Consider the following 13,491-nt stretch of genomic DNA (forward strand, 5'->3'; position numbering starts at 1 on the left):
CGGAGGTGAGCCTGGAAAAGGGAGCGAGCGCTTCGGGGCGGCTCCGTAGCTGGAGATGAGGCTCTGCCGGGGCCGGAGCTGCAGAGCGGAGCGCTGCTCTCCGCAGAGCCGGCGGCACCAGGGAGCCCGAGCTCCTGGGTCCGCAGCGGGGAACCCGAGCCGTGTAGCTGCGGCCAGCTGGGTCCCGAGGAGGAAACTGGAGAAGTGCTGTAATTAAAACAACAAACAAACAAACAATAAAATCGGAAGTGGGAATATACTTATAATGTTATAGATACTATTTGCTGCAAATTTACTTTGGTTTAAAAATGTCTCTACCTTTCATAGACGTTTTCGTCTTTGTGACTGGAAAAAGGAATAGGGTAGGACTTGAATGCTTGTTAAAGCTGTGATTTTTGATAAAAAAAGGATATATATAAAATTAAAAAAGAATATCATTAAGTAATTTTTGTATGTACGCACACATTTATACAAATATCTGTGTTTGTGTATATTCACACTTTTTGTGCATTTTTTATATAGAAGAGTTAATAAAAATGTACAAACTGTTATTTTTGCCTTGACTTTGACTTAGTCTGAGAATGCTTTCTGTGAATCTGATCTCCTGAGCTCTGCCAAGTATTTTTGAGTTTTGGCATTTGTACTTTTTGTAGTCAGTTCTGGTTTCTTCTGTGTTTTCAAAAGAATGTTTCTTTGTCTCCAATGTTGGCATTGCCATCAGCATATGTTCAGTGAATGTTCTGGAACAAAAGTCATACTTGCCAGACCTCAGTAATTCAGGAGCCTAAGTTGCATGCAGTCAGTCAAACTCTTTTTCTTAGGGAGTGAAGAGAGATCAGGTTAGCATCTGTGAATAATTTAATGTTGATCATTGTGGACTGGGATCAGGGAGCACACAGACTCAAATGCTTGTTTTTGCATTTCATATGGCTAGAATGAATCCAGGTCCTATCACCCTGCTAGGACCTGTCGTGATGCCGGCGCTATGAATTGCGCTGGCACAGCCCAAGCTGTAGAGAAAAAAAAAATAATTTTTCCAATATTTTTATTTATTTAAACTCTGTACCAGTCAACCTAGCATTTCTCTTTATTTACACAAATAAGTACTGATTATATCTGATAAGTACCTGTTCCTTGTGTCAGCCTTGCTGTAGATGCAGTGAGATAACCTGTACAGTGCAGTCACTTTGAGGTGTGGGTTGGGAGAGAAGTACCCACAGTGTGTGAGTGTCACTACCCACTTAATCAAATTTCATCATCTGGTGCTACCAAATATGATGTAACCATATTTCCACTACTGGAAACAATTTTGAATAATACTTGTGGCTTTACTATGTTTCTTTCTAAAACTTCAGAGACTATTGGTTTTTCCTGTGAAGATGTTATACGATGATGCTAGACTTCCTATCCTTCCTCAGTTAGGAAAAATATGGTATTCCACTGCACACAATGGAACAGAGGGAGATAATTTTGGTTTCTGAAATACCCACCCTATTGAAACCATGAAATGGCAAAAGTGCCTCCTATTTTTTTTACAAAAAATTCTGAGTCAGCACCTTTCAAAGTATTAAATAGTAAACTCTAATATCTCAGAAAGCAAGCAATTTGTCTGACAATTAATTTTAAAAGCTGGTGTGAGCTTTTTAAGAGTCATGGGGCTTGTTGAAACTGCTGTTGAATCAGCAGTGTTCCATCACTGCTGTTTCACATTAAGGCTGACTCTACAAGCAAAATACTTTAGATATTACAAAGGAGGGTCATGAGGCATCAGAAATGAATTTGCTTTTAAATCAACATGGGAGTGACTAAAGCATATGCATAATTGAATGAAGTGAAAATTCTGCTTATAGTTCCTTTTAAAACCACTAACCTTCAACAAGAGGTTTGATTCATATTTAAGCAAGAACTTAAAAAATAATTGAGTTTGCCTTGAAAGAGTTTAAATCCTTACTGCTACACTGAAGGCTATAAACTCATTATTAGTAATAAATCTCACCTCACCGTCTGTATCATAGCATCAAAAATTTCCATAAAATACCAGTATTTTGGAGGAGGATGAGTTTGTTTGGTTGTTTTTTTTCTTGTTGGTTTCAAGTGGCTAGAAGGTTTCTAGGCTAGAAGGTTTGAAAAACCTTTAGAATATTAACTCAAAAAGACCCCCAAAGTTTGACTTTGCTGAAAGCCAACACAATGAGCTTTGGCTTTGGGTGCAAGTTTTGGATTGTTTATTGGGATTTTGTGACCTGTTTCAGAGAGATAAATCAAAATTATTTTTCTAGCTAGTGGTGAGAATTAGAAGCAAATAAAGTATCATCTGTGGATTTTGATTGAAAATTTAAACTTCATGTTTATAATGCTTATGCAGCAGAAACTGTGAAACATTTTATCCCGATATCAGCATTTTTATCTTGTACATTTCATTTCATTACATTTCAAAATAGCATTGAATGATGTTTGAAATCTTCAGAAGTATAGCTTTACTGCTTCTTAAGAACAGCAGTCTAGATTACAGAACAGTTTTGCCTAGATAATAAAATTAATTTGTGAGAGCAAATTCAAGTGTATTCTGTTTGTCAGTTATCTTTGGTTCTCTGCCCTTCTGCATGTTTTCACCCTTTGTCTGTGTAAGGATGTAAGCTGGAATATGTACAGTAAGGTTTTGTTCCTGGAAATGAGGCTGGCATAGTTTCTTTTACTTAGGGTAACCTTGTAAATGAGAAGTTTCTGTAATTATGCTCTGTCAACATTTGAAGCTAAATGTGGCACGCTAGGTAGCAATTTTTCTACTTGGAAAATGTTTAAAGTGGCTGTTTAGTATCCAAAACTTTTATACTGATAGATAACTTGCAGAACTCTTTGTAATTAGTCCACAGAAGAAAAACTTGCTCTAGCTCAAGAAGAATTGGTTTCCAGCAGGAATCGAATTGCTAGCAATAATCAACAGATTCAGGAGCTGAAGAAAGCTAAGTCTACACTGGAGCAGGATGCATCAAAGAAAGAACAGCAGCTGGGTGAGAAGACTAAAATGCTACAAGATCTTCAGAATGACAGGGTAAATGCCTTTGCCTTTTGAGATCTCCAAACATGAGGTGTCACATCCACCCCATGCAGGCACCCTTTATTATTTTCTATTATGTTCCTAATTTGAGAGCATTACACTATTGTAGTGCGTAACAGTGACAGTTTTACTGAACCTCTGCTGAAAAGATTTTTATAAAAGAGACAGTTGTAGTGAATTTAATTCAGAGTATGCTGTTAATTTGTTCTCGACAGGTTTGTGGCTAGACAGGTGGGAAAACATTATTAGTTTTAATTCTAAAACTGCAGTCATGCTGCTAATTGCATTACAAACTGTGGATAGATATGTGGCAGTTGTTTCCCCATAATTAAGAAGCCATCAAGTAGTTTTTGGGCCCTGGATGTTTTTTGATTGGTTGGGTTTTTTATTTCGTGAACTTGGAAGAGCTATCTTTTCTAGCACTTCTGTTTCTCTTGAAGATTTTGAAAGAAAAAGATTTGGCTAATGAAAAATATAAAACGGCAGAACTCCAGGAAATAAGGAGTAGACTTGAAAAGGAAAGTGCCAAGCTGAGTGAAGATCTTAGAGCCTGCAAGCAAGAATTTGAGAAGGTACATTGAGACAAACTAAGCTTTTTTCTTCATGTGTTTGCTTATCTGATGAGAAATATGTGCCTACCCAGTAGATGTTTTCTGGAATGGCTTTGCAAAGATGGTTACTGTAAATATTGGTATTATTAGGTAAGGGAACCAAACCCCAGATTTTATTGAGCTTCCTCAGCAATGATGTCTTGGTTGATGATGATCCTTGAACACCAGGGCCTGGTGAGCCAGGTGGGCTGTATAACTTGTCTTAGCTTCAGGGTGGGTTATCTGTCCTGGCTTTTCTTCAGTTCCACTGTAAATTTACTGTGCATACCCCTGCTTGACTATTCTGAAATGAAAAGCTGTCCAGAAGAGTCATGATGGTGAAGTTTTCCAGATATTCTAGGCACATCTGGGACTTCTCAAGGATGTATGGTAGAGTTGAAACTCCCCGAGTGTTGTTTGTTAAAATGTCTTTAAAAAGTCACAGTTGGGGAAGCCTCATAAATGGCAAATGTCAGGAGCCTCATAAAGGACAAACTCTCTTCCAAAATCATAACAATCAGTTGAGCTCCCTAAAGGGTAGAAGTTGGGAGTATTTTTTACTTTTCAGTAAAACTAACTGTTTCCTGCCACACTCTACATATTCTGTTTTTCAGTCTCTACAAAAACTATTATTCCTAAAAGGCTGTTTTGTGTTTTCCATAATGTACTATTAGCAGTTATATTTGCATCTGTTAAGCACACTTAGTTTAAATTGTTGCACAAGTATAAATACAGGTACAAGTCCCGATACACTAAAAAACAGAAAATAACATGATAACCTATGATCTTCAGATGTTCTTTTGTTCTCCATTGTTTAGAACTTTTATGTATAAGTCTCTACTTTGTTTCTCTCAAGCACTCCGTGCTTGGTGAAAGGTATTCTAATTCTTGTTGTTCCTAAAATGTCTGCTCTAAAGAATAAAATCTAAAAAAGATGTAAAAGGTGTGCACACCATTATCAGCTTAATAGTAATTTCTTCATCTCCCTCCAGGCAATCAGACCGAAAGTCTCCTGAAGACTTAAATTCTGTTTCCCACCTCCTAGCAAGGAATGGATGTATATATATCTGTAGGGCATCCTCTTGTTCTGAGGATATATGTTCTTTTCAATGTCCTTGGTTTGGATTTAATTTGTATTGTGAATTTTGATTTATGAAAAATGGTCCACCCCTATTTGTCTGTTAGTACCATATGCTTGGCTGTGTAATTTTAGGGAAGATGATTTCTGTAAGTTGAACTAACTATTCTACTTGAGTAACAGAGGAACAAGTAAAGCCACTATTTATATCATCCCACTTGCTTAAAACACAGTAATTTTTTTATACATTAAAGACTAATAGAAACTAAATTTCTTCCATCAGCATTCACTTTTACATTGTCATTACGAAGTTTTTAACCTCTTTATTGCAACCAGAGAACAATGTGAACAGAATTAGAACAGTACCTAGAAAATGACAATGGATGCATCTTTTCAAGGAATGGTAGAAAACGATTCAACAGATCTTCCTCTCTACTTTAGCAGAAATGTGCATTAAAATTATTTTAAAAATGGAATGTTGATCATAATGTAAGTTTAAAATCTTTGATCATGAAAATTACAGATACTTTGCTCTATAAAATCTTCCTTTCTAAGGAAGAAAATAAAAATAAAAACTAAAAATAAAACTAAAAATTATTGCTGTCCTCTCCTAGGAAAGGATTACAGTATTTTTGAATTTAAATCCATTTACACTTTCAGTGTTGCCACTTTAACTTTGAACTCTGTATTCTAACAGGAGGTGACAAATCTCAAGGATGCAAACCAGCTATTGATTCAACAGAAATTAGAACTGCAGGGCAAAATAGATAATGCAAATTCAACTCTGGAACAGGAGAAACAAAAACATCAAGCTGTCAAAGATCAGTTGAAAAAGAGAGAAGAGGAGCTGAAGAATGAATGTGCTGAAATTGAAGCCAAACTGGTTAGTATGTTGGAGAGAATGAGACTGCTGTTTTGTGAACATGCCTTTGGATAATTCCAGGGACAGAAAAGAAGCAATGGGTTGACTTCAGTATCACTTTACATGAGTTCTAAAATAACAAGATCAAAAATCTTTGAGGCATTTAATGTTATAGGAAAATTCTATGAGGTGACAGCCTTGTCTGGTAGAGTAAGTTGATTAAAAGTAGTGATTCTATTACAGGAAAATTCTTTGCCTCAGTTAAATGTACAGGATAGGGAAAGAATGCTTGGAAGCTTGTCTTTCATTTTTCCATTGTTTTTCTAGCACACAGAGAAAAAAGACAGAGAAGAAGAAAAACGGAAACATGAGGAGAAGGAGACCAAGCTCACCATGCAGGTCACTGCCCTGAATGAAAACCTGGCTACCATGAAGAAAGAGTGGCAAAGCAGTCAAAGACGAGTGAGCGAGCTGGAGAAACAGACAGATGATTTACGTGGGGACAATGCTGTCTTGGAAGCAACAGTCCAGAATAATCAGGATGAGAGAAGAGCATTGCTGGAGAGGTAAGCTGTGGTGATGACTATGTGGAAGTGTACTTTGAGAAATTAAGTGAACTGAGAATGAAAACTTGTTTGAGTTGATTTGGGATTCTGTGTTCATGCTTTATTTAAATCCGCATTTGTTCTTAGTGCCGGGGCTGTGGGTGCAGTTTCCAGAGTGCAACATTCTGTCATGCCTGCCAAAGAGCACCAAGAGGTTTTGGGAACCAGCTGTGCTCTTTGTGATCATTCTGTAGAAAATAAGGCAGGCTTATCAGGATCTTTACTTATCACCAGATCCACGGCTCTGTGCTTGCTCTCAAAGATTTATGTCCATCTACAAGAGCCTTCTAAATCCACTGATTCAGATTTAAATTCTTTGAGATTTCAGATATATAGGCTGTGGCTTCTCATCTATTGTGTCAGCCTTGTGAGGTCTGGCAGAGAGAACTTTTCTTACCCGATCTAACTGTCCTTCATCACTCTGAGGCTCCAATGCCTGGATTCAGTTTGAATACATGCCCTAGTCATCCAGAAGCCTGGAAGAGACCCCTTAAATACCAGAATTGGCATAGGAACTCCTAGGTGTGCCCACTACTCTGTGTTTGGAGACTGAGTGTGTAATTGGATTAGATAGAATAAAGTTCACAAGGGAGGCATTTCCTTCCTCCTGAAAGCCTACAGTCTTATTTTCTCTAGTCCCTCTGTTGTCTTTCCAGAGCACTCTGCTCTGGAAAAGCAGAGTGCTTTTCCTTCAGGCAGCAGGAGGCCTTGCAAGGCAGCAGGAGCTACCTGAATGCAGTGATTTCCAGGGCAGAAGAAACATCTCTAAGATAGGAACTTTCTTTGTCCTTATTTCCCGACGTATTTGGTGAAGGCAGAGGGGAAAAATTGACAGTCAGAACTGTCAAGCTTGGTGATTTGACTTCTGAGCAGTAGACCTTGGAAAAGGAGGGGATCAATTCAAGTGACATCCTCTTTCTTTGGCAATCCCTTGCTGTGTTGAACTCATCCAGTAGCTGTTCACTTAGCTTGGCAGAAAAATAGCCTTTGAAATTTGCCTTTGAGCCACTAACTGAATTTCAGCTGATGGGAGGTTGCCTTGATGGAAGAAAAAGGTTTCTTTCCTGCTCTGTTGTTGCCTGTTCTGCAGCAGCTGGTTTGTGAGAGTGTCCTGTTGCACAGGGGTATTTATCAGGGCTTGCTGTTGATGGACTGCATTCAGCAGTGTCCCTGGTTTGGGGTGTAACTGCAGGTATTGATCAGCTGCATATACCTACGAGCAATACCAGTATAATCTGATTGTTGCAGCAGAATGTTTTCCTAGTTAAGGCATCCAAGAACTTTTCAGAGCAAGGATTTTTTTTGGCTGGATTTTATGCGGGTAACTTCTCGGTCTGACAACTGGCCCAAAGGATACACAGTGTATATTGTCTTAAATGCTTTGAGCTGATTATTTATTATTTTGCCTCAGGTGTATAAAAAGTGAGGGAGAAATTGAAAAGCTTCAAGCCAAACTTGTAGAAATGAAGAAAAAGCTGGACAATACAACTGCTGCAATGCAGGAACTTGGCCGAGAAAACCAGTCATTGCAGGTATAATTTGATTGGAAGCTATTAAGCCTGTTGATTCTGTTTGGGACCTTAGGAGAATTTCAAATTTGTGTCAGATTGGTGGTGGGTTGCCTTTCTAGAGTGAATTAAGCTGTTATATTTGTGGTGTGTGAGTGCCATACTTCTGTCTGTTATTACATCTGCTTATAGTTTTGAAGCTTGGAAGGTTTTCTCTCTGAACAAACATAAGCCCTGTGTATCATGACAGAATTGGTGCTTTTATTTTGCAATGGGTAGTGCATGCTGCAGAAATTGAGGATATTAGAAGCAATTATACATGGCATTTTCTAAAAAACCTGATGCTTTTTTTATGTCTTCTGTATAGATCAAACACACACAAGCTCTCAACAGGAAGTGGGCAGAAGACAATGAGGTACAGAATTGTATGGCCTGTGGAAAAGGCTTTTCAGTGACAGTAAGAAGGGTAGGTGTGTTCTACTCTGTGTCTATGGGGATTTTTTGTTTTTATTGTTTTCAAATGCTTAGATGGGATACAGACTTCAGAAAATGGCCTGAATAGTGCTGTGGTTCTCAAGACATCTCAGAATACAGTTATTTTTTGAAGCGCCTTAACTTATTAAAAATAAGGGCTGTGGGCTTACTTTATTCATGATTCTTTTTCTATTTTAACAGCACGAGTTTATGAACAGTATTAAAATGTTTCAATCCCCTAAGCAAGCAGGCAAAATTACACTGTTGTAAGCAAATCTACAGAAATTGTATTTATAACCAGTCTGAACTAGATTTATGGATATAAAAGGAATGTAAATTGGTTGAAATCATGTATGTGTGAAAATATGAGGCATCACCATGATCTGGTGCTTTGAGACTGTACATTTGTAAACATGGAACAGAAGAAACAACTGGATGTGTTTTAGGTCTGTAGTCAGACCTTGCTTGAACAGCTGCTGTGGTCAGCTAAGATGGTAGCATCAATTGGCAGGGTCTGCCCTTCATCCAGAGATGAGCATCCCTCCACAAGTGAAGCACTTCTGAATGTTCTACTCTTTAGAATGTTTTACCCTTTAGAAAAGATTCACTCCAATGACCTTCTCTGTGCTATGTGTCTGCCAATTAAAAATTGTGACTAATTTTTGAAACACGAGAGTTGATTCGGCTGAGAGTTGACTTGACATGATAGTGATCTCTATTAGTGATCACTGCTCTGCCACTGATGTTCAGCATGTATGTTTCTTCTCTTCTGCAGCATCACTGTAGACAGTGTGGAAATATCTTTTGTGCTGAGTGCTCAGCAAAGAATGCCTTAACTCCTTCTTCCAAGAAGCCTGTCCGCGTCTGTGATACTTGCTTTAATGACTTGCAAGGATAACTGGCTATCGTGAGTGACAAAGAAATGTTACACTAAAATTTACCATTTCTGTTGATGCACTTCATTCTGCACTCAGACTACTATTCAGTTTGGACAATGATTGTAACACTTGGCAAAATCTAGTATATTTTAAAATGTTTATTGATACCAAGCAAAGCTATTGTATTTTTTGTGAGACATGGGCTCAGATCATCCATAGCTTACTGACATAAATCATGGAAAGAGCTTCTATGTCTAGATTAGAAATATCCAGTTATTTGTAAATAAAGTTTAAACAGAGGAGTAACAATGTATTTTTTTATCTTTTATTTTTTTGTTCAAGAGAAACAGCATTTATGTGATATTGAAGTTTATTCTTGTTTCCTTCAAAGAAAAAGGAAGATGCTAAAACTTGTGAGGATTTTATGTATCAAATGTTGCTGTAAAAACAACTAAGTGTTGCATTTGATTGCATATCTGATGGTCTTTATAACCCCCTGTGATTCTGTTTTTTTTCTATCTATCTGGCTCTTGCATTTTTCTCTCTAAAGTTTGAACTCCACAGTGAGGGTAACGGCTGGGCTTAACTTCAACTCAGTTTTATTTACCCACTTGTAAATCAGTAGTATCAGCACCCAAGTCCTTATTCAATACAGCACTTGGGTGCTGGAACATCTTTATGCATATTATATTGAATAGTTGGTGTGTGAGTGCGTCTGTCTGTCTGAGAGAGTATGTGTGAACAAATGATGAGATAAAGTTTATCTGCCATTGTAGCAATATTATATGATACATTACACTATTTCATCCCATAGTGATTGATTTCACTTTTACGAATTTGGTTGACACATTTTAATATTCAAGAAATCCTTACATGTGGGTTTTAAAAACTAGCACATTTCTGTCCCTGCCCATACCCTGAAAGCACTGAGAGATCACTGCAGTTCTAAGGGACATTCCAAGCCAGGTATCCAACTAAGAAAAAGTATTTTTTGAGACAGCTTTAGTTTTTCTGGCCTTTTCTTCTATCCTTTCCCTCAGCTTTTGGTGGAAGAAGCTGAACTCCTCCTATGCCTAACAAATCTCAATTTTCCATTACTCCATCTGACCCCCATTACCAGGGGCTCTGAAGTGTTATGTTAGCTATGTGATTTAGTCTGCTTAGATTGGAAAACTGGCTTTGTTACAAGCCGAACAGCTCCAGCAAAGAGGCTAATATATATGACAATAAGGATTTATTCATGTTTTCTGTACTGGTAAGAGAAGTTTCTTGTAGAGTTCATGTAGGCTCCAGATTTCTTTTTTCTTGTGATTTTGTTTGCACCTCTTCATTTTTGCTTGCCTGTGTCTAACCTTTCTTCCCTTTGTATCTGCAATTTCAAAACCATTATTTCTTGTAAGCAGGGGTTATGCCTTCCAATATTAAGGAATCTTTTGTCTTAAATACCCTAATAAATTCTCCACCCCTCAAACACTTCAGTATCCTGCCAAATTTTGCCAGCTGTTGAGAGAAAGGTAGTGTCCTGAACTCCTCTACTTCTTTCCAGAGGCAAGGAACCAAATTCTGTCACAATGATGGCAGCTTAGTCATCATTAGGAAGATTTGTTTACTTTTATCTAGTTACAGCTCTATATGTGATGAAGAAGTGTCTCCTTTATAAAACGAGTCTTGTCTTGTTTAACTGTCAAGTGAAGAAACTTCATTCCTCTACTCCAGAAGAATTGATATATATGTTTGATATTCTCTTTTAACTTGCCCAGCAAGTTCTACATTTGCACTGTCAAGGAGTTTTCTTAAAATTCAGTTCTTATTTCCCAAAAGCCAACTGAACAATGTAACTTGTTCTTGTCACTGTAAAAAAGTTTGGGTTAAAACAGTGGCTTATACCAAACACTGACCTGCTTTTCTGGTTTGAACTTGAGAGCTGATTGCTCAAAAAAAAAAAAAAAAACAAACTGCTGCAACAATTCCATATGAACAGAGCCTCTGGACTCCCTGTTTCTGCTCATCAGTGTAACTGTTTGGCATAAGAATCTTTTGAATAGAAAATATGAACAGAATCTCTGCCTCTGGGAATTTTTTTTCTATTTAGTTGTTTACTGAGAGAAAAAAAAATGCTTTAGAGTCTTTCTTTGTCTGACTTTAGAAATGTGGGAAAAGTAGAGATGTGACAGCCGTGCTCCAGCCTAGATGCATTCTGCCCGTTTGTGTAACACACAAGAGCCTTGTGTGGTTCTTAGGGTAAAGGACAATCACATGAAACAGGAGGGATTTTTAGAGGGAAGGGAGAAACTTCCCACAGCTGCCTAAGAGCAAAACACATGAGGCAGAGGAAGATGGAGACTTTTCAGGGCAGCTAGGAAAGTGGTTAGAAGATTCAGTTGTGTTTAGGTGTTTTGCTTTTGATTGGGAACGTGTGAAAGCTCAGGAGAGACTTCTGCAGTGGTAGAAGCTCTGGAAGGGTTGTTCTTAATTCAGCCTTTTGGGATGCCATTGTGTAAAGATAAGCAAAGTCACCTTTCTCAGCAGGCTGCTGAAGCAGCAGTTGACTCCAGATCACACCTTGGTGTGGAGCTCTTCAGCTTCAGGGGCAAAACCAGCTAGCATTCTGGAAGTTGCTTTTTGCTGGCCAGTTTATATAACCAGGTTTCTGAGGCGACGGAAATGCTTTTTGAACACATATTTGTAGAAAGGATTGTTAAAATCTGGAGGAGCAGTGGAGTAGAAACTTTCATGCTTGAGCTTTGATTCTGCAGCAATAGGTCATGATTTCTACAGCTTTTCACGGGAGTGAATTTATGACTCCATTGCTGAGTCTTATGCTCTTTCTTTTGTACTTCTAATTCTTAGTGCTGGTCTGTATTTGTGGACAAGTTGATGGCATACTGACTCTATAATACTTGGCTTCACTGCCAGGTTGGAAGCTGTGTTCAAGCTCAAGAAAATATCCCATAATAAGGGAAACTAGAAGGTGAAAAGCTGTGTACTTACAAATAGCTTGCAGAGTCTGACTGTTTTGATCGGTATGTTTCAGTAGATACGTGGGCTTTTTGTTCCACTGCCTTAAAATCTAAGTAACAGGAAAACCAAGTAAAAAGCCTGGTGACTTTTACCACGGTAGAATGAAGGATTCCAGGCAAAACAGTTTAATTCACTGATTTTTCAGACTGCAGACACAGGAAGAGAAGGGAAAACTAATAAAATGGCAGAGGAGACTGAGTCTTGGAACTGGAGGATGTACAGTGATGTGTTTTTACAGCTCCTAGCAATAGACACATTGCTCTGATTCACCGAGGAGCAGCCATTTTAGAGGAAGAGGTGACAAAAATGGCAAAACCAGCACCCAAACCAGTAGGTTTGTGAGATCCTCAAGCAGCCTTTGGTTACTAGTCATTACTGTGGCATCAGGAATGGGACAGTGAAGTGTGGGCTTTGTTCTTGAAACTGTCCCAACTGCAGGATACTCCATCCACATTCAGAATTACTGCGAGAGCAGAATGTGAGAGACCAGCTGCTTCATGGGCAGAGACAAGCTACAGAAACTTTTGTAAATGTGTAAAGGATGGTCTTACTGAGGGTGAGGAGAGGTTCTTTTAACGTCCTGGAGACATCTCTCTTCCCAGTCAGAGCCACAGTCCCTTGCATTTTTGCCCCACAAGTGCCAAATCCTGCTGTTCCACTCTGGCCTCATGTCCACAGTACATCATAGTGGAGACAGGTAGCATTGCAGAGGTCAGTGGCAGGCTTTTGATCTTAGCTGGCTCTGCTTCACTGTTTTTTATTTCTTCTCCCAGTGTACTCCCTAATGTAATCTTCCCCCTTCTGCAAAGGTTGAATGAAGAAGGATAAAAGTAATGAGTCACAGTAGGAAAAGTTGTTGTCTGGAGATGAAGAGACGAAAGGAATTTTCTGCTGCAGCTTCCAACAGAGGCAAGAGGTTTAGTAGGATCTCATTTTTCAGCTGGCTTCACTGTCTGGCACAAGAATCCAAATGAAATGAGGGTGAAATGTGGGTTTTTGCCTCTGTTTTGGAAGGTGTCAAGTAACCAAGTTGCCATGGTGTGTGGAGCACAAAGGTACACAAGAACGATGAATAACTACTTTTGTTGGCTTTGGGACCATTAGGATTGTGAATCCTCACTGGAAAAGCTTTCTTATTAATGAAGAAAGAAGGGATTTGGGTGCAGAAGCATGAAGTAACCTCTCTGTTTGTATTACATGAGCCAGAACAAATGAGCTTCTCATTCTAGATGTAAGAGATGTGACATTTGTGAAGGTACCTGGAAAACTCAACTGCTTTTTTGGATTGTTAAATGTCAGTTAACCATGGAGTGGGAACAAATGTCTGTTGCAAAACCTAAAAAAAATTATGGCCAGTACTCAGTGATGGACAGAAAAATGCTGGAGCTGAAGTTCAGTTACAATCTAAACTATGCCA

General features: G+C 38.5%; 1 protein-coding gene across 1 annotated transcript in view; it reads left to right on the forward strand.

Moving 5' to 3' along the window:
- EEA1 (early endosome antigen 1) overlaps positions 1–11,360 on the forward strand; it is a 63,007-nt gene extending 51,647 nt beyond the window's left edge. The window contains 7 exon segments of the mRNA XM_062492380.1: positions 2,867–3,052; positions 3,499–3,630; positions 5,424–5,609; positions 5,916–6,154; positions 7,605–7,725; positions 8,069–8,167; positions 8,951–11,360. Of these exon segments, the coding sequence (XP_062348364.1) occupies positions 2,867–3,052; positions 3,499–3,630; positions 5,424–5,609; positions 5,916–6,154; positions 7,605–7,725; positions 8,069–8,167; positions 8,951–9,073 (1,086 nt within the window). The 3' untranslated portion in view covers positions 9,074–11,360.
- Positions 11,361–13,491: the final 2,131 nt, after the last annotated feature.

Source organism: Cinclus cinclus, chromosome 4 (assembly GCF_963662255.1).
Source record: "Cinclus cinclus chromosome 4, bCinCin1.1, whole genome shotgun sequence".
Classification (NCBI taxonomy): Eukaryota; Metazoa; Chordata; class Aves; order Passeriformes; family Cinclidae; genus Cinclus; species Cinclus cinclus.